The sequence below is a fragment of the Podarcis pityusensis genome (genome assembly GCF_964106645.2).
Source record: "Podarcis pityusensis genome assembly, chromosome: 5".
Classification (NCBI taxonomy): domain Eukaryota; kingdom Metazoa; phylum Chordata; class Lepidosauria; order Squamata; family Lacertidae; genus Podarcis; species Podarcis pityusensis.
In genome coordinates this window covers 60,038,250-60,059,340 of record NC_138032.1, presented here as the reverse complement: position 1 = coordinate 60,059,340, position 21,091 = coordinate 60,038,250, and the positions used below count along the sequence as shown (strand labels likewise).

The 21,091-nt window shown below is 44.6% G+C and overlaps 2 protein-coding genes across 3 annotated transcripts in view; one reads left to right on the top strand and one right to left on the bottom strand.

Annotated features, from left to right (window-relative positions):
- Positions 1–21,091, top strand: part of TCERG1L (transcription elongation regulator 1 like) — a 182,695-nt gene that overhangs the window by 129,307 nt on the left and 32,297 nt on the right. For both annotated transcript variants that reach the window (XM_081006332.1, XM_081006331.1), the window contains exons 6-7: positions 11,044–11,144; positions 16,015–16,103. In XM_081006332.1, the coding sequence (XP_080862458.1) occupies positions 11,044–11,144; positions 16,015–16,103 (190 nt within the window). The remainder of the gene's footprint in view (positions 1–11,043; positions 11,145–16,014; positions 16,104–21,091) is intronic.
- On the bottom strand, positions 1,385–6,310 carry LOC308477599 (uncharacterized protein). The gene is made up of 2 exons (XM_081006333.1): positions 5,626–6,310; positions 1,385–2,241 (listed from the first exon to the last, which is right to left on the bottom strand). Exons 1-2 carry the CDS (start codon positions 6,293–6,295, stop codon positions 1,667–1,669), a joined length of 1,245 nt encoding a protein of 414 aa, XP_080862459.1. The 5' UTR covers positions 6,296–6,310; the 3' UTR covers positions 1,385–1,666.

The window sequence follows — 21,091 nt, the reverse complement described above, 5'->3', positions numbered from 1 at the left end:
GCAACTGGCATTCAGAGGAATACTCCCTCCATCGGTGAGAAAGGATATAGCCACCATACCTAGTAGCCATTGATAGCTGTATCCTCCGTGAATTTGGAATCCCTTCCCTTTGAACATTAGATAGGTGGTGCCTCTGTTAAATTTTTGGCACCTACCTTCCTCTTTCAATGTGCCTTTTCGAGCTTTCCCAGTCTGGAAGTGTTTTGGAGATGGTTTAAATGTTTGTTTTGCTGCCTTGGACTGCTTTCAGAGAAAAGGCAGGGTAGGAATTGAATTAATGATTTATAATAATAATTTTTCTAATCCTCTTTTAAAGCTATCCATGATGGTGGCCATTATTCTGTCCCGTGGGAGTCTATTCCATAGTTTAATGATGTGTGCAATTTGCGTGCTGAGGTCCCCCAAAACACCCTTATCCCAAATAACTCACACTTCACACATAATTTTTGTTTAAGGTTTTTGGCATAATTTTTTGGCCACAACTTTATTATCATACAAAATTGTGAGTGGTTGCTTAGGCATTGGTTAAGACTAGCTGTCCCCCCGCCATGGGGACAGCACTGACTTCCGGATTCCAGCGAAAGCCAGTGTGGAGGAACAAGATCAGGGGATAACTGGAGCTGCGACACAGACCCTCAGCTTCTCCCCACATGCTCCTAGGGGCTTACACGGCCCAAACCCGATTCCAGGGGTTTGGACGAAAGGATGGTAAGCCCCTGAATTCCTTTAACGGAATTCCCGTGCAGCAGCATCACCTGAGGGGCAGGCACAGCCAATCCATACCCCTCCACCAACCAATTTAAACCAATGCCTAACCGCCAACCTTACAAGTTGTGACGATTTGCTACGCGGTAGGCAAAAACCAGATGGCACACACTAATCAGCCAAATGGCAAAATTCCTACCAGGCCCTCGCACCAATGCAAACGACCCCATGACAGGCATAGCAAGGTCAAGCGGAAGCCCAACAAGGGAGGGCGGGCGGGTGATCCGATGCCCACAGCGAAAGAGAAAGCAACTCTCTGTGGGCCTTCCTTAAATATCCTCTGATCTCCACCCCCAAAGTGGCAACATACAAATTGCCCCAGCAACACCATCACCAATCCTTGCCAGGCCCTTTCCTTCAATTTTGCCTGGCAACTACAGGGTGCTTTGCCTAGCCCCAGCCGCAACACGTGCTCTCCTTTAATGAGAACACGCTTTGCGTGCTGAGGTCCCCCAAAACACCCTTATCCCAAATAACTCACACTTCACACATAATTTTTGTTTAAGGTTTTTGGCATAATTTTTTGGCCACAACTTTATTATCATACAAAATTGTGAGTGGTTGCTTAGGCATTGGTTAAGACTAGCTGTCCCCCCGCCATGGGGACAGCACTGACTTCCGGATTCCAGCGAAAGCCAGTGTGGAGGAACAAGATCAGGGGATAACTGGAGCTGCGACACAGACCCTCAGCTTCTCCCCACATGCTCCTAGGGGCTTACACGGCCCAAACCCGATTCCAGGGGTTTGGACGAAAGGATGGTAAGCCCCTGAATTCCTTTAACGGAATTCCCGTGCAGCAGCATCACCTGAGGGGCAGGCACAGCCAATCCATACCCCTCCACCAACCAATTTAAACCAATGCCTAACCGCCACCTGAGCCCTTACGCTCACCGCCAACCACTCACAAACCTAAACACACTCTCAACTTAGCCACCACTGACCTCAACCATACATCATTCCCAACAGAGGTAAGATGAACCCCATCAAACCTGTAGCAATCAGTGGCTTTAACATTAATATCTGGGTGGGGAATCACAAGCCCACCCAGATCAGACACCAGCTTGCTCGCAGCTGAATTAATACGCTTTCGCACCCTTTCGGTGGCCGCAGGGCAGGGACTACCCCTCCAGATGCAACGCTGAAGCAACTGTGACCAAATTAGCTTAGTAGCGGGCACCAAGGCCGCCAGGTCCCTCAAATCCTGCAAAATAACAGCACGTAAAACATAACAGGAAAAAGAAACCATATCATTTTCCCCAAGCTGCACCACAATCGCCGTAGGGGGGCCCTCCAGAAGAACACGCCTCTGCATTAGCGGTAAGAACTCCTTCCACCGCATCCCCCTTCTGGAGATCCAGGACACTCGCACGTGCTGCGGAAGGCCGAGGCCAACTCCCAGTTCAGATTGCCGAGCTCTGCAAGCGGCCCAATGCACAATACTGTGCCCCACTATCCAAACCCGGACAGTGGGTAGACCTAGGGTAAAACAAAAGATGTGAGTACACGAGATCAACACCATTTCCGCACATAACCCTTATATGCGTCCGACTTCCAGCGACCCAGGTCTTTAATCCTCCTTGCCGACAAGCCCCAATGGGCGGCTGTTGTTGCAGCCCCAATCCTGAAGGAATGCGGAGCAAACTCAGAGGCTGCATGGCCACAAGCAGCAACGACCCTGCGCAAAACACCAGTGAATTGATGGCGTGCCAATGGACGCCCATCTTCATGAATGAACAGGGCCCCTCCCCCAGGAGGCCGCAACGCCATATATTTCTGGAGATCCTTGACTGGGCAAGGGCCCCCTAGCCCAGTTGCTGGGAGCCGAATAACTGCCCCTCTACCCAGTTGATCAGTTTTGGAACTCCTGACAAGGATCTGCAATTCTGACTGAGACAAGCTCACGTCCTGCAGCAACAAACCTCTCGAACCTCCATCCTGCTTAGGTTCACACACCACCTCCCCAACCCTCAGGGCTCCAAAAAAGGCTAACGAATAGGCTGCGGAAAATAACCGCGCCTCAAACCTGGACCAACAGATGCCCTTTAGTTTACTTCGCATCCTGGTCAACAATCCAAACGTTATAGGCCTCCTTGTAGCTGGTCTGGAGGGGCAAAGCCTCCCCCACCCCTCCAAAGCCTTGCGCACCACGAACTTCCCACATGGATCATTATTAAAATAAACTTTGCTAAAGAAGGAAATTGCAGCCGCATGCAATCTCAGCGTCCTGGCTGCCCTCCGCATCTGAAATAGATGCGCCAAATATTGGAGCACCTGTGCAGTAGAATGAGGTGTGCATGTTCCCCCTACCACGGATTGCCCAGTGAAATGCAAAAAATCGGTCCAAGCCTTCTTATAGGACCTCAATGTGGAGGGGGCAATAGATGCAGCTACTCCCTGTAAAACTAAGTGCTGCCAAGGTTCCAGAGATGATCCGGGAAAAATTCCGGACGGTCTCGAGCCACTGGCGCCAGGGACCTGAACCGCTGCATCTGAAAACGGGACAGAGCATCAGCAATCTCGTTAGACACTCCAGGAACAAAACGAGCAGAAAATACAATGTTAAAACGTAAGCAATGCAAAACAAAGACCCTCAGCAGGGCTGATACCCTAGGTGATCGTGAAGACTGCTTGGCTAGCACGTTCACCACCGCCAGGTTATCTGTCCAAAAACATACACGACGGTCCCTGAAATGCTCGACCCATAAATGGACTGCCACTACAATGGGAAAAAACTCAAGAAAAGTTAAGTCCCGAGTTATAGCTTCCCCACGCCAAGCTGAAGGCCAACGCTCGGCACACCACCTGCCATCCCAATACAAACCAAAACCCAACGACCCCGCAGCATCAGAGTGCACCTGAAAATCGGTATAAAGGTTCAAGGTGTCCTGCCAAAGAGACACCCCATTGAATTCCTCCAGGAATTCCAACCAAATACGAAGGTCAGCACGCACCTGAGCTGACAGGCGCACCCTATGCCTCGGGGACCTCAAACCTGACATAAGCCTGGCCAAGCGGGAACAGAAAGGTCGCCCTGGGGCGATCACCCTGCAAGCAAAGTTTAGGTGGCCCAGCAAGGACTGCAGCTGCCGCAGAGTAACTTTTTTCATGGGAATGAGTTCAGCGATGACGCCCTTCAGCGTGAGTATCTTATCCGCCGGCAAACTGGAAGTTTGCGCCACCGTATCCAACGAAATACCCAGGTAAGTCAGCTGCGTAGAAGGACCTTCAGTTTTCTCCGCAGCTAACGGCACGCCCAGTTCCTCGGTTAAGGCAGCAAAGGCCTGCAGCAACACCACGCAATTCCCCGTATCGCTAGCTGAGGCCAATAAAAAACCATCCAAATAATGAGTGACTCCGCCCAAACCAGTTCTTTTGCGCAGAGCCCAGTCCAGAAATGAACTAAAACACTCGAAGGCCGCACAGGCTACCGAGCAGCCCATGGGCATGGCCTTATCAAAGTAAAATTCCCCGTCGAACTGAAATCCCAGCAACCAGAAGTCATCAGGATGAATTGGAAGCAGCCGAAATGCAGACTCAATGTCACATTTGGCTAGCAGGGCACCCTGTCCAAATTTTCTTATCATTTTGATCGCTTGATCAAGCGAGGCATACTTCACCGAACAAAGCTCCGGGGGAATAACATCATTTACTGATGTGCCCCTAGGGTGTGAAAGGTTGTGTATCAGGCGAAATTCCCCCGGAGCTTTTTTAGGAACCATACCTAAGGGTGAAATATGCAGATTAGGAAAGGGTGGAACGGCAAAAGGGCCTGCCATACGGCGTAGAGCCAGTTCTTTCCCAATTTTCTTACGCGCCACGTCAGGCATATCCTTCACAGACTTCTGGTTTGAAGGGTTTCTAGCTACAGGATTTGCCGCCACTGGGATTCGAAAACCCAGGGAAAAACCGTCACGCAAATAAGATGCTAAGAGGGTATAACTGTAACAATGACAACAACGGCTGTAGCCTAACCGGGGTATGAGCTAAGGAGGAAAGTACACTATTTTCCTGCACCGGCGGCTGCAGCCTGGGGCGCGGCTTTCGGGGGCTGCTGTGAGCCCCACCCCTTCCGAAAGGGCCGTCGAACCCCTGCACAGGCAGAAGCTGGATGGTTCCCTGAACACTTCTCACAACTATGAGAATATCTGCAGAATTGGCGCTGACAGGTTCCTTTGTTAAAATCCCAACAAAAGAACTTGCGACCCGTCTTAGCTGGCACAATCCTAGTTTTTTGCGATTCAGGGATCTTATTGTCAATACGTGGAGCCACATAAGTGGTCCATACATCTAAATCCTTTCGGTCCCAGCGGGCAGTGGGGATCTTGGCAGCCCTGCGTCTGAAATTCTCATCATAAGAAATCGCAGCAGACGCTCCAGCCATCGTAAATGCTGAGCGAACTATGGACAAATAAACCCATAAATGCATGGACCTCCGTGGGTAGGCCGCTGCCACCACTCCAGCGAACACCTGGAAACTATCCAGCCATCGCTCGAAGGTCCTTTCAACCTTTGGCAAAACCACCCTCTTTTTCGTGGCTGCCAAACCTCTATCCTGGGAGTCCTGACACTCCTGAGGGGGTGCCAAGCTAAATATATCAATGTAACGGCCATCCAGAATCCTAGATCGCAGCTTTGTAGTCAAGTGGGCACCTGGTATAATATCCCTAGCTGAGTTGGTGGAAACTTTCACATCAGGCATGAGGACCCCTTCCAGACAGTCCTGCACCGCCCCATACTTTGCCCTGTGAGAGTTTGCCCTCCGCTCCCAAGCCCATTTTGGAAGTCCCGATGTCTCCCCAAAGCCCCAGTATAGCGAAAGCGAAGCTTCCTCATCACTACTGGAGGTTTGAGACGAAGTACCTGCGGAAGAGGATGAGGTGTCTCTCCGTCTCCTCTTAGCACGCTTCTTGGAACTCTTTTTCCGGCGACGGAGCCCACCAGAAGAGGACTTTGGAGGGAGAGGAAGGCTGTCCTCCACCGAAGACTCAGATGCGTCGCCTTGCAGCACAACGCCTGGAACTGACTGAGAAGAGACTACAGGTGAATGACCAGGAACAGACCTCACCACTGATGAGGACTGTACAACTGAACCCCGTGCCGCCCGAATCCGGGCGGATGACCTCCGCCTGGTCGGACCCCTGGGGCCGCCCCGTACCCTTGGCGCTGCAGCCTGGGAGACAGGTGAGACCGACGACTGGGACAATTGATTAGTACGCGAAAGACCCCCAGCTAACAAATCCTCCCCCTCATCTTCAGCCGAAGATGACACCGAAGGAGGTGCGTCAACAGGCGGAGCTGGACTAGCAGAAGAAGTCGTCGGAGTCGAGCAGCGTTGAATCAAACCATCCATTTCAGCCTCAACACGTGCTAACACCACTGGGTCACTGGCCAAGCCAGTGACCATGGACTGAAGGCGTCTCAAAGATCGCTGTGGCACTGGAGAACGCAAAGCTTGGGACGGGCCTTTTATGGGCCGCTTCGCTGAGGAAGCGAGATCAAGCCTCCGTGACACCTTCTTCTTTGGAGCCATACCTGCTACTAGTAAAAAAGACAAATAATAGAATTAATGCAAGGCTACACCAGTGCTCTTTGTTATAATGAATAGTCAATCAGCCTGAAAAACAATCAATCCCGATAGGTGCAACTATATGGCTCACCAGCAGGTGGCGCAGCCAGTAATCAAGGCCAATGGTATAGCTGCGTTTCAATAAACGGCCACTAGAGGCCAGCACGCAATGAGGAGGCAGTAGAAAATGGCGCTCCCGCCAAAATTCCCCAAAATGGAGGCCTCCCAACTGACTTCAGGCAGAAGGCCTCCCCCAATGCCCAAAGCAGGCCGCAAGCAGGCCTCCAACCACCAAAGCCGCTGTGCGCGCTAAGCGCCACCGGCTAAAGCTGGAACGTCCGAGGAGGGCCCCCCCGCAGCCTAAAACGGCCCAACTCCGCAGGCCGCAGGCGCCGAAGCGCGGCAAAAGCCGCTACCGCTCGGAGCCGGGTGGGGGGGGTGCCCAAATAGGCCCCGAGCCCAAGGCACGTCCCACGGCCTCCCCCAGCTCCCCCAGGCACTCCCCGCTATACCCGGGCCAAGAGGGGAAAGGCTTGACTAAGCCTCCCCAAGCCCGGCCCGAACAGGGCCGAATAAGCAAGCGCCGAGCGCCGCGTGCGAATCGGCGGCTCCAACGGCGCCTGCGCGGAGCCTCCGCGCCAGCCGGCCCGCCCCGGCTAGTAAGAGCGCGCCGAAGCGCGCGAAAAGGGGGCCGCCGCCGTGAGAGGCCAGGGGAGGACTACGGTAAGCACCCGCTTTTTTCTCTAGTAACCCTACGAAGTGGGGGGGGGGGAATGGTAAAGCTCCGAGGGCCCGAAGGTCAACCAGCCCCGTCCCCGGCGCCTCGGCTACGAACCGGGCCGAAAGGCCTAGGGTCCGCCCCCCCCTCCCGGCCACCCCCAGCAGCCCCACGGGACCAAAAGCCCACGAGGAAAGTTGGGGGGGGAAGGCTAGTAAAATGGAAACAAGAGTCAGAACAAAAACAAATAAAAATTGAAAACTAAAGACAAAGAACCTGGAAAATAAATTAAAGAAGGGGGGGGTAGACTTTGGGGAGATAAACACAAAAGGCCAAGATCAAATAAATAAATAAAATAAAATAGGAGAAAATGAGGAATGAGATATAGATTTATACAACCGGTCTTTAGCTGTGTTCGATCCGATGCCCACAGCGAAAGAGAAAGCAACTCTCTGTGGGCCTTCCTTAAATATCCTCTGATCTCCACCCCCAAAGTGGCAACATACAAATTGCCCCAGCAACACCATCACCAATCCTTGCCAGGCCCTTTCCTTCAATTTTGCCTGGCAACTACAGGGTGCTTTGCCTAGCCCCAGCCGCAACACGTGCTCTCCTTTAATGAGAACACGCTATATCTGTATCTTGCTTTTCCAGCCAGCAGGTAGGCTAGGCTAAGTTAATATGTGTACATAAGCAGCCGTTCTTGTCATAAGATGCATATACAGTGAACTGAGCCCAGGCAATCCTGGGCATCCCTGGGTATATGTGCTTCTTTTCTGCTGAAGCAACAAAGGGGGCGCAGATTCAGTCCCTTGCCAGCAAATGGGCTGTCTTAGGATCCAGTGGATCCTCAGATGACTTTCCTACTTCCCCACCTGAACACTCAATTTAAACCTACTGTTGATAGCAGCACTATTGGTGGTGGTTCCAGAACAGGCCACATCTTTTGTTGATGCTGCAGGCTTTTTGCTGTGAGGGAGCTTCCCTCACCCTCTTCTGTATCCAACCCCACTCCTTAGTCAGACAGATCAGATATTAGTATTGCTCCCTAGGTGCCCCTTTCTGACGTCAGCCTCAACCTGCTATGTATCCAGGTTTGAAGGTAGAAGGCTTTTCTGCATATCAGTCAGTAAGAGAGGCCTGTTGCTTTATAGTCTTGCTTGAAGGTTTCCCAGACGTATTTGGTTAGCCACTGCTAACCAAGATGACGGATTATGTGGCCCCTTAGATCCACAAGACTGCTTTTACATTCTTATTGCAGTGGTACCTCGGGTTACATACGCTTCAGGTTACATACGCTTCAGGTTACAGACTCCGCTAACCCAGAAATATTACCTCGGGTTAAGAACTTTGCTTCAGGATGAGAACAGAAATCGTGCTCTGGCGGCACGGCAGCAGCAGGAGGCCCCATTAGCTAAAGTGGTGCTTCAGGTTAAGAACAGTTTCAGGTTAAGTACGGACCTCCGGAACGAATTAAGTACTTAACCTGAGGTACCACTGTATAGGAAGGTGTGGAAGAGACGAGCACTATTCTTTGTGTTCCAGAGTCAGATAAAAAAAGTCAGTGCTGGTGAAAGTATGATTTCCTCGTTCTCACTGCATTTACACTGCGATGAATTTTGAGTGCTGATTAGCAGCTGTCTCTTGTCAAAATATGAATGGAAATATTTGGATGACTGATTGTGTCTGCCCTCACTTGCCAGCTTTATGGGTTGTGAGATTTTTCTTCTGCTGCTCATTTGGATCATGCTCAGTGGTTTGAAATCAGAAGTAAAGACTTCACATTTCATTCACATAGGAATGCATCACTTTTTAGACGTGAACAGGGCCAGGTCACACATGAGGCAAGACGAGGTGATCAACTCAGGTGGCAGGATACACAGGGGCAGTGAATCTCAGTGTAGAACTTTATTCCTGCCTTGTTCCTGGTGTAGATCTTCACTCACCCCTTCTTCCCTGGCAGGGAGTGAAGCACCATTTTGTGGTTCACCTCAGGTGCCAAAATGTCTCAAGCTGGCCCTGCTTCAGTCCTTCATATCCTCACAGCTCCTTAAAGTCCCACAATATCCTCACAGTTCCTTCAAGCTCCCCCCACTCCATATTACCAGCTCTCCCTCATCTCCTCTGTGTCCCATCACCCCTACTTTATTCAAATCCCTGCCACTGTTCAAAACCACCATTTTAAAATATGTATACCATTATGTTTCTCCCTCCCTGCCTCCCTCCCTCCCTGACTTTATACAAATCCAGGATTTTGATGCAGCACTGCAAATCACTGCAGTTTTATGTATATAGAAATGTATATGGTGGGATAAATGTTTAAAACTGATGATGACTCTTAATTCCCCGGCTGATTCACTTATTTTTAGAAAGTTTAGGAAGAAATGCAACTCTATTGTTTTCTACTACCAAGGGAAATGCCCTTAGTGCTGTAAAACAGAGTGCCTGCCAACATCCTGTCAGTGGTTCTGTTTTGTCCCAGCACTAATCTCAATTTGCAGAGTTAAAGTAAGATTAAGTAGCCTAAGAGCCCATCTCTGGTATCTCTTTATCTTTGCACCAGAACTTTCAAAATTGTGAATGAGATTTCTATGTTGTGTGCACAGCTGATGCACCGCACTAGCAGCAATGCCCACAGCCATTCTCTCTGTGAAAGGAGCATCTGCCAGCAGGCCACTGGTGAGGAAGAGAGATGGGATTTAATTTGCTGGCTTCTTTTGAAGCAGACCACCAAAGTCAAGTTATTTTATAGATAACTTGATAAGTCGAGTTGTCAGATAGATGGTTTCAATTGGGACTCAACTCAGAGCGTAACAGCTGTCTCTTTCATGCCTTTATTTTCTATTACTTACTTATTTACCCCCAATTTTTGTGTAATATTCCAGCCATTTCTATACAATGGCAGATAAGGCAGGCACCTGCTAATGTTTTGTTTTCATTATCTACTAAAGCCTTTTTTTTGTTTAGGGAAGTGTACCTAGACATGTAATTTTGTTGTGTATATTCGTTTCAGAACTGCTGGTTTTTATCCAAATTTTGACCATGTTTATGCCTGTCTTTTATTGGTATTTTATTTTGAATATTTTTATATTGTACTATGTAGACTGCTTAATTAATTGGTACATAATATTGTTAAGTAAATAAAAAAAAAGCAAATAATAAATAACTATATTTTATTCTGTAAGCATGAAACCTGTAGTACACACACATGCACTCGTTCCATTGGAATCAACAAGGCAAATTGGTTATGGTTTCAACGTAATGTGTATGAAAACCATTATGTGCTACAGCAGAGGAGCAAAGCTCAAATCATGCACCTTCTCACTGTGCTTGCAGAAACAAAATTCTATGGTAAGAAAATAAAAAAAAATTGGGTATCATTTATGTAATATCTGAATAAGCGAGCCTGCTTAATATTGACAACTATACATGCAATATGGGTGAGTGCATGAGCCTAAGATCTGCTCTTACACCTCACCACGACTGTATCATACATGAAGTTTAGGTAGGACACATGAGCCACAGATTTCCTTCTTTGTCCTGGAATATATAACACCTGCTGACCTAAGGACCATGCTAGACATCTCTGGATTAGCTCTACAGAGACACGTTATTCAAGGGCTATGTGAATGTTATGAGGTTCCAATCCATTGCCAGAAGTAACTAGTGAAAAAAGTTTTCTTGATCGTATAGTTCTACTTCAGCAATTTCAAGAAGCAATGGCTAATGTTCTCTGGCACATTTCATTATGACTGGTTTTGTACCTCCATGAGGAAAGCCATATTTTGACAACAAAGTATTGGGTATTGCAGAGATGCACATTTTCTAAGTGCAACATAATTTACTCATGGGTGGGGGGCAACTTTTTTGTACGTCTGCCTAACAAGCTTTTTCAGTTAAACTGTAAAAACCCCAAATAATGGGGAAAATATAAGTCGTTGACAGCTCAGTGGGATATAGTTACTTATTGGATCCAATTACTTTTGTGTTTCAGTTTCGGATAAAGGCAAAGAATCAAACAGGACCTCCTGCCCGCCAACCCTGATTCTACATACTGAAATGAAAAATAAGCCAACAGAGAGTGAAGATGAGAAGGTTTGTTTCTCATTATATTATTCATATTGGGGGTAGATCTTTATCTGCAGAAATCAAACAGATAGCAAGGGTTTGTTCCACAGATTTTGCTTTTCAATGTACCAGATTCCTTTGTGTAAGTTTCAAGAATGCATTGTACTATTTATCTGTTTCAGAAGCCCTGGTCATAAAGTGAGGGGGGAAAGTATTTGATCCCCTACTAATTTTGCCTGTTTGCCCTCTGATGAAGAAATGACTGGTCCATAATTTTAATGGTTGGTTTATTGTAGCTGTGAGAGACAGAATAACAACAGGAAAACCCCCAGAAACCCAGAAGACAAAAGTCAGAGATTGATGTGCATTATAATGAGTGAAATAAGTATTTGATCTCTTTGCAAAAGATGACTTAGTACTTGGTGGCAAAACCCTTGTTGGCAATTACAGAGGTCAGACATTTCTTGTAGGTGGCCACCAGGTTTGCACACATCTCAGGAGGTATTTTGCCCCACTCCTCTTTGCAGATCCTCTCCAAGTCAGTAAGATTTTGAGGCTGATGTGTAGCTACTCGAACCTTCAGCTCCCTCCACAGATGTTTGATGGGATTAAGGTCTGGAGACTGGCTAGGCCAGTCCAGGACCTTAATGTGCTTCTTCTTGAGCCACTCCTTTGTTGCCTTGACTGTGTGTTTTGGGTCATTGTCATGCTGGAATACCCATCTTCGACCCATTTTCAATGCCCTGGCTGAGGGAAGGAGGTGTTGGTTTCTGTTTCCCTCACTGAGCAGCAGCTGCAAGTCATGGGACTATGTTTTCATTCCACAGTCAAGTTACTGTTGGGTTCCCATGGGAAAGGGAGACTGGATGTGACGTTCACTGGTTTCCTGTTTACTGCTTTGTTCTGTCGTTCTTTGTTGGGAGTTGCTCTCTGCTCTCACAGAGGCAAGATGCACATTTGTGTGTTCTCGGTATAGCTTAGGAATAAAGCATAGCAATGTAGCACCTTACCTGCTTCATCCTTTCGTTTGTGGACTGGGATTAAACTCTGCTGGGCTCAGGATCAAGATGAGCCGTATCAGCTCAAGGGCCGGAGCTGAATAAACTAACAGGAGGTGCTCACCCAAGATTTGACGATACATGGTCCCGTCCATCGCCCCTTTGATGCGGTGAAGGCGTCCTGTCCCCTTAGCATAAAAACACCCCCAAAGCATAATATGTCCCCCTCCATGTTTGATGGTGGGGGTGGTGTTCTTGGGGTCACAGGCAGCATTCCTCCTCCTCCAAACACGGTGAGTTGAGTTGATGCCAAAGAGCTCGATTTTGGTTTCATCTGACCACAACACTTTCACCCAGTTCTCCTCTGGGTCATTCAGATGTGCATTGGCAAACTGCAGATGGGCCTGTACATGTGCTGTCTTGAGCAAGGGGACTTTGTAGGCTCTGCAAGATCTCAGTCCTTCACTGCGTAGTGTGTTATCAACTGTTTTCATGGTGACTATGGTCCCAGCTGCCCTGAGATCATTGACAAGTTCCCCCCATGTAGTTCTGGGCTTCTTCATCACCTTTCTCCTGATCATCACAACTCCATGAGATGAGATCTTGCATGGAGCCCCAGACCGAGGGAGGTTGACAGTTATTTTGTGTTTCTTCCATTTGAGAATTATCGCACCAACTGTTGTCACCTTCTCACCAGGCTGCTTGGCAATAGTCTTGTAGCCCAGTCCAGCCTTGTGCAGGTCTACAATCTTGACCCTGACATCCTTGGACAGCTCTTTGGTCTTAGTCATGGTAGCTACTTTGGAATCTGCTGGATTGATTGCTTCTGTCGACAGGTATCTTTTGTACACGTACTGTAACGAGCTGGGATTACAGGTAAAACATGTTCCTTACAGCAGGTGTTTCTAATCTCAGCTCGTTACATACACTGAAGATACCAGGTAGCCTGACATCTGGCTGGTTGATAGGGGATCAAATACTTATTTCACTCATTACAATGAACATCAATCTCTGACTTTTGTCTTCTGAGTTTCTGGGGGTTTTCCTGTTGTTATTCTGTCTCTCACAGCTACACTAAATCTACCATTAAAATTATGGACTGGTTTTCTTCGTCAAAGGGCAAACGAGCAAATTTAGCAGGGGATCAAATACCGGTACCTTCCCCCCTCACTGCACATGGGAACCAGGGAAAAGATTCAGATAGATCTCAAGTTTCAAAATTCATGAGACTATACCATTTAAAACTGCACATTGGTGACTGAATATTTACTGAAGCCAAAACTGTTCTGCACACCAGACACACACACACATACACACACAATTTAATTATTTCTTCGCTGTCTATAAATTAAATCTCAAAACAATTAATATGAACAAAAAAAACCAGCAGGTAAGAACACAATTAAAAGTTAGAGAGTTTTCAGTACTTCAGATCTAATAATTCAAATATTTTAAATGCCTGGGTGACTCCCTAAAAGATAGCAAAGTTGGTGTCAGGCATACCTCCTTGAGGAGGGCAATTGATAGATGGAACTTAAAAGCCCTCTTATTGTAACAAACCTCACTTCTGATCCAGTTGGTATTTGGAGAAAGTCATTGCCTTTACTGTGTAGGCAGGTTGATATAGGAGGAAAGGCTTAGATCCCCCAAAAACTGAGGGGTTTAAGGTGCTGGCACCTTAAATTCAGCTTGAACATGAATAGTCAGCCAACTGAGTTCTTTTAAGACTGGCATTATATGACCTGGACAAGTAATGTCAGTCAGAACTCCAGATACTGCATTCTGCACCATATGACACATTTGAATGGATTTCAGGGGCAGTCTTTCCCCTCAAAAATTACATTTCTAACTGTATTTTTCTCACAAAATGCAGTCCTGAATGCACACAAGGTCTGTCATCAGAATCTGCTACGCTTCCATAAGTCAGTAAACCTGCATTTGTTGCCTAAAACTTCCTCTTGTTTCCAGCAGAAAGATACTGGCTCTGCCATTTTCTCAAACTAAGGAGGATCCCTGCTGGAATTTCCTCAGCCTCTCCACATATTTCAGCCTTCACTGTTTTTGTTTTAACAGAAGGTTGAACAGAGGTACTTGATCAATACATTTCCCCTCATTTTCTAGGTTTTGCCTCTCCATAGGCCTTGCAGAGTCCTTGTGGATTTATGGAAGTACATGTTTCACATCAACATTGCTCTGTGTCTTCATCTCTCCACTGGCCTGCAGAGGCACTCTTAAATGCTACAAGAATCCATGAAGTAATTTTGAAGAGCACTCTCTAAGTGTCCTACAGTGCTTAAAGAAAAAGCACTGTCAAGCTGTAGCCCTTTATGGACCTGCCTTCTCCTTCTATTCACTCACTCATTCTTTAAGCCACTAGCATAAATGAACAGGCTATGACCTTCATAAAAGTTGTGACAGTGGAACTGGATAGATAAATGCTGTCATGCATTTTGTACAACCGCGTGAGGTGCTTAGCATGTGAAAAAGTCAAATCTTGTGAAAGGTTAAGGGGGGGCACTCAGATGTCCTTTTTATTGGGCATTAATGATTATTTGTGCTCATATTGGGGCAGTTATATATGATTCCACTTTCAGTACTGTTTATGCCTGCTAACATTTCAGGGTGGTCGTACTGCTTCATTTCCAAAATGTTCTGCTGAAACCCTGTAATTTTTTATACCACGTACGTTCCGGTTTATTTGTAGTATTTTGTTGCACAGGATTGCCCCTTAGGAAAGTAATAATAGGGTGACATTGAAGAAGCATCACAGAGCAATTTATAAATTAATGTGTGGCGCAGTGAATAAGGTTTCTGGAATTCGATGGACCAAAGTTTAAATCCTTTTTCTCACCTAAAACCTAGCATAATGTGATTGGATTTATTATTTTTCTATGCCGCTTTTAATTCAAATGACTCCCAAAGTGGCTTACAAACAATAAATAACAATAACATCCCCACCCCACCTCACCTGAAATGGAAATGGAACTAGTTGTGATGGTTGCAAATACATGAATGGTAAAATAATAATTTCATTGAAATGCACAATAGGATTGAGTCATAACATCTGATGTAGAGTGGTTCTTTTCTGTAACAATCCCGACAATCGTTTTATCTATACACACTTTTTTTTTGTATTTTGTACATAAGTATGTTATTATCAAGATTAAGTACAGGACTACAATTACCTTTCTATTCATCTCTTTCTAGTTCTTTTATATTGTTTATTGCTCCCTGCTAAGTTCCTTATAGGTTGATGTATTGTTCATACGAGTGCAAAATAGCATATGCTTAATTTCAATAGTGACTGCAAGTTGAAGTGAAGCACGTAGTATAATGATTATTGCAGATATTAATATTGTGAAGCATGAAGTGAGTGGATGCATAATAAATGACTCTTTTTGGAAATAAACATTGTCAAGACCCATAAAAATATTGTTCAAAGTTTTACTTGAAGAACAGAACAAAATAATCAAAGATACAGCCAAAGTATCCATAAGACATATGCTTGACCAAGCATAATCAGTTCAGCATCTAACAAAATATGAAAAAATCCAAACAGACCTATAAGCAAAGCGCTCTCTCTCTCTCTCCATTTCACCTGGAGCTGTTTTCATTGAGAGCTTCATTTACATCTTTTATTTACATCTTCACTCCACAGTGTTTTGAGACAAAAGACCATCCAAAATGGCTATTTGCAACTCAGTACCTTTGTCACCTGAACTAAGGTTACAACACTCACACGTTAGCTAGCAGAAAACAACAATTTGTTAATTATCAACTCTAAAGATTGAACGTTAAACCTTCATTAACGCAGAGGCATTTTCCATTTCTGTGTCAATTATACCAATTATACTTAATATGTCTTTTGTTGATCAATCTCTCTATTTTTCCATGTGAAGAATCACCCTTTAAAACTGCTCCCAGACGATGACAATTCTTCAAATGGCAACAAGCCTGTGGCATCCACTCCTGTGCCAGGATCTCCATGGTAAGCATATCTACTCCAGATAGTTTCACTCATCCTATCAGCACTATTGCCACCCAAATGGAGGCTCTGTTTTGCCATGGCCAATGAAACAGAGGAGAAACAAATATCTTGGACATAATGGCATGTTTCACAATTTCCCTTCCAAAACTATCACTGTGACTTTTTGCTACTGGTCTCATAACTGTGCAAAAAAATGTAATCAATACATTTTTGTATTTAAACCTGCTCTATTCCTAAAATTCAGAATGGATGCCTAGTTAAAAGTCCACATTAAGTACTGGAACAAATAAGATTTAATATATATACCAAAATCTCAAAATTATGGTACACGTACGTAGAAGTATGTCTTCTTGAACTCGGTGACACTTACTTCCAGGAAAACATGCACAGGATTGTGCTGTCAGTTACACAGCAGCCCAGATAAAAAGTCTAGGGACACCTGGGATCTGTTCTGCTTCTTGAGAAATGATATTTCCGGGTTGTACAGTATCTAATACTGCAACAGAACTTCCCCATTCTCTTTCATTCATTGTATCAGGTTCTGAGGATGCTTAGGAGCTGCAGGGGAGTAGGCGAAGTTCCATTGTACAAGAGGAAGTCTGTTGCATGAGCAGAATGGCAGGATGCAACCCTATCTTGGTGTTAAGACAAAAACACTTCCATTTGTGCATCATGCTGATTCCCATTTTTAGCTGTTGTTATCATGACAACTTCCATGCTTCCATAAAGTTACATGCCACCCCAATCTCCAAGCGGTATGAAATTCCAGGGGTACCAGGCGTGCTAACCAGAGTCTGTGTTCCCATTTGGACAGTTAGGCACAACAGAGTCTGTGATGCCTTTATGATATATGGTTTATTTGCACATATATACTACCTGAATCCAGTGGAGGGATCTCCAGCATTATATTCCAAGAGATTCTGACCTCTCCCACAGCCACAACATTGGATTCAAAACAGGCACCAGCATCCTGTTTTTTTGACTCTCCAGCCCACTGCTTAGTAACTGTTTCTTAACTCCTCCCTGTCACTCTAAACTCTCAACTTTTATCCCCTAAAGAAGCGAAGAAGCCTATTCAATTTGTGCATTTCACACCTAGCCCCTTGGATGATCTGAACTTCCCAATTGTTTATCCCATGCTCCCTACCAGGCTATCATCTCAAGGAAGTTTGCCTCACTCAATTAGTGCCTGACTCATGTTAATTTCCTAGGATTAAGGAGGGGTCATGTCTTAAAATGTCTGCCTGATTTAATTAGCTTTCACATATGCTAATAACAGAGGCTTATCTGTGGGTCCACAACAACTCTTACTACACCCTTGTTTCCCCTCTTAATCACACATTAATCTGGCTATTTCCTGGTTCTAACATCCCAACCTTAATTCAGAACTCTGATTCATAACAATACTGTAAAAAAAAATCCATAATATCACAAAGGAATAACATTAATCATGGCAGAATACCCAATAGAACCATAGAGACTCAATTTGATGATGATAATAATAATAAGAATAATAACCTGACACTTAACATCAAGCTGATTCCACCTGATAATCTATCACAGAATCACACTGAAACATGGAGCGATCCTTTAAGGAGCATTTTATTAATTCATGCCTATTTAGATAGAAAATCAAAATATTTATGAAATATTACTACACCCAGTAAAAACCTGGAATTGATCCCCAACCCTCTCCACTCGTAGGTTGGCTCCATGCTTCTGTGGTTGATGTGACATTACCAGGCATAGGCTGGGATGTCATTCAGAAACAAGAGCAGGAATTTTGAGAGGGACTCCAGGTTGTATAGCTTAAAGCAGATTAAAAGGTGAGTTTCTGATTGCTTCTGTGCAGCCTGCCACACCCATATTTGCTCCCTTTAGCAGTGCAGCTAACACAGTTGCAAAGCTAAGGAGGGTTCGGTTTGGTTCCAAATTGGATGGGGGACCATGTTTTGAGATTTCTGCATTTCAGGGGATTGGACTAGATGATACTTAGGGTCACTTCCATCTCTACAATTCTATGATTTATGGCATACTGCAAGGCCATGGAATAGTCATAGCAACTAATGCATCATATTCACAATTCACATACAGGCAAAATACCTAAAGGAAAATGATGTTTTCTGTCTTCTAGGTACATTAAAAGAACATAAATAGGTCATTGCATTTGCTTAGAGGAATGTGTGTGCCATTATGAAGATATTTAGAGTGGATGTATGAATTAGGTTAATAAGCAACATATTTCCTTTTTCCTTGTTCTTAGTGGTTCAAAATATGGATCTCTGCGTCCTACATGGTAGTTTTAAACCTCATAATACACCTCAGTTCCTTTTTATTAATCCACAGTGTATTGAAATCCTGTTTAATAGAGTCAAACTGTTTATAGCTTGATGTCATAATTTATTTCCCTATATACCAGGTTTCCTATATACCAGAATTTTTGGTCCTCCACATGTTGCTGAACTACAACTCCCATAATCCCTGCTCATTAGCCACGTTCTATCTATCTATCTATCTATCTATCTATCTATCTTGCTATATCTATGTATATCTCCCTACTGAGGCTCATGCTTCATGCATTTGATGAAGTGGACTCTAGTTCACAAAATTTTATGCCACAATAAAGGTGTTACAGCTTTTCCCTATACACATTTAAGTGGAAGTCCCACAGCAGTTAATGGGATGTAATCCTAAGTTAGTCCTAATAAGATCACACCCTTAGTTCTTAAAATGCCACTAGGGTCTTCTTTGTGTTTACAGTGAATTGGTTGGCTAATGGTTATGTACGTTGCTCCTGAAATAGATGGCCTTGGAAGGAAGTAGTCTTCCCTGTGTAAGGGATTTTTAATTAGAGGCTGGGTGGCCACCTTTCAGGAGTTCCGGCATCAGCAGGGGTCTGTACTAGACAAGAACAGAATAAGATCAATCCAGTTTTGCAGTGGCCAACCAGATGCTTATGGGAAGCCTGCAAGCAGGATATTGGTACAATCGCACTGCTTGTGTTCCCCAGACGCCAAGCGCAACAGTACTCTCATTCCCTGTGATTCACAACAACTGCAATATCATTCCAAGTGTGACTGCTCTATAAATTTGTTGTGTTCGGCATTATAACAGTGACAATTTTATATTTAAATGCTTAAAATTCCAACATGGAATTTGCCTTTCTTCTCCTCCTCCTCCTCCTCCTCCACCTCCTTCTCCTCTGTAACACACTAGCTCAAATTTTTATCAAGCTATCTATCATGATCCCAATATTTCTTTCCTGGTCAGTCACTGCCACTTCGGTATATGTGGTTGGGATGTTTTTTATCCCCTTGTACATCACTTTATAATTGCCTACATTGAACCTCATTTGTCATTTCAATTCTGTTTTATCCCATTTGGAGATATTCTTTTGGAGCTCCTTGCAATTTTTTTAATACCCTGAATAATGGTCTCATCAGCAAACTTGACCTCTTACTGCTCACTCCAAACTTCATATCATTTATAAACAAGTTTAAAAATGCAAGTTCCAAAAGGAACCCCCCCCCCCTTTACTTAGATCCTTTCAATTGAGAGGCAATTGTTTTGGTTCTTTCCAACTCTATGATTCAATTATTGCTGATATTTCTTGTTCCCTCCAGACAATACTTATTTTCCTCAGCATTGATGCCGTTTAACTAGCATTTGATTCAGTCACAAGCACTATCAGGTGATCCAGGTGTTCCTTCTTTCCTGGGCTTGCCATATTTCAAAAAGTTTGCAAAAATGCAATTTTTCAATTGACTTCCTTAAGATCCAGGACAAAGTGCTGCCTTTCAGAAATTCCCCCCAGATGCCAATTCCGCCTTTGAATGTTTGGGAAAATCTGGACATATGGCAGCTCTGTACTTTCCAGGGACAATCCCTGTAGTTTTTGTTTGTGCCCCCTGAAAATCACAGTCCTTTTTGGGGGGAGGCTTGTTGGAATGCCTTATTTAAAATAGAGCTTTAAATTATTTAGGGTTCAGCTGCTGCTCCAGGGTCTTTATAGTTAAAGCTGCAACCCTACATTGGTTAGGGAGTAAGACCCACAGAACACAGTGGAACTTCTAACTACACATGCGTAGAATAATCAGCACAGTTGATTAATCACTGAGGAGGCAATAGATGTTCATCTCTAGCAGATATGAACTTTTAAGTGTTGATAACATTGCAGATTAAAACAAAACAAAACAAAACAAAATCAGACATAGGTTTACCTCAAAGACCACTTGGAGGACATTTTGCTATTGCAAAATGAATGAAGAATGTGTGATACAGAAGGCGATAATCCAAGTTAAACTCAGGCTATAAACCAGGAGTTTTGTTTTTAAAAAGCTAATCTTAACTATCAAGGAAGGAGCCTTGTGGCATCTTGAAGACTATTAACTGTGGTGTCCATTTTTGTGGACTAAACCCCACTTTCTCAGATGAAGATGATTAAAAAAAAAAACACCAGAAGTTTGTTACATCAAATAATTAGTGCTTTTAGAACTATTTTCTGAAGTTTATACCTTTGCAGTGTGATCCTAAACATGTCAGTCCTACACCCACTGAACACAATGGTACTTAAATCTGATTGAGTGTGCTTAGTATTGTAGCCTTAGTTTTTTATATAAAATTCTTCTATCGCCACCTTTTTTAATTAGTGTCCTGTGAGTGAAACAAATTACCATACTTTTGCATTTGGATAATTGAAACCTTTATTATGCCAAATAGGGACAAGCAGTGTGCGATTCTGGGAGATGAGACCGATAATGGTTAAATTAAATGTCAAATTGGGTTAGAAGTGAGAAAGTGAAGGCATTTCTAGAGGGAGCTGCCATTTGGATCCATTTCTAAGCACCTCTCCAGAGGGGCTTGCTGGGTTTTTCAGTTAGATGTGGAAAAGGACTGTTTCTATTTTAGCTATTACCTTGCTTTTATTAAATAAATACCTCGACTTCAGCCAGCCCAGTGGTAACGGTCCACACAATGAATGTGCGTTT

Excerpts from the sequence above, each read along its gene's own strand:
- LOC308477599 (XM_081006333.1), bottom strand. The coding sequence starts at position 6,295 with ATGGCTCCAAAGAAGAAGGTGTCACGGAGGCTTGATCTCGCTTCCTCA. Across the intron at positions 2,242-5,625 it reads CACCTCATCCTCTTCCGCAG|GTCTACCCACTGTCCGGGTT; the intron begins GTACTTCGTCTC and ends GTTTTACCCTAG.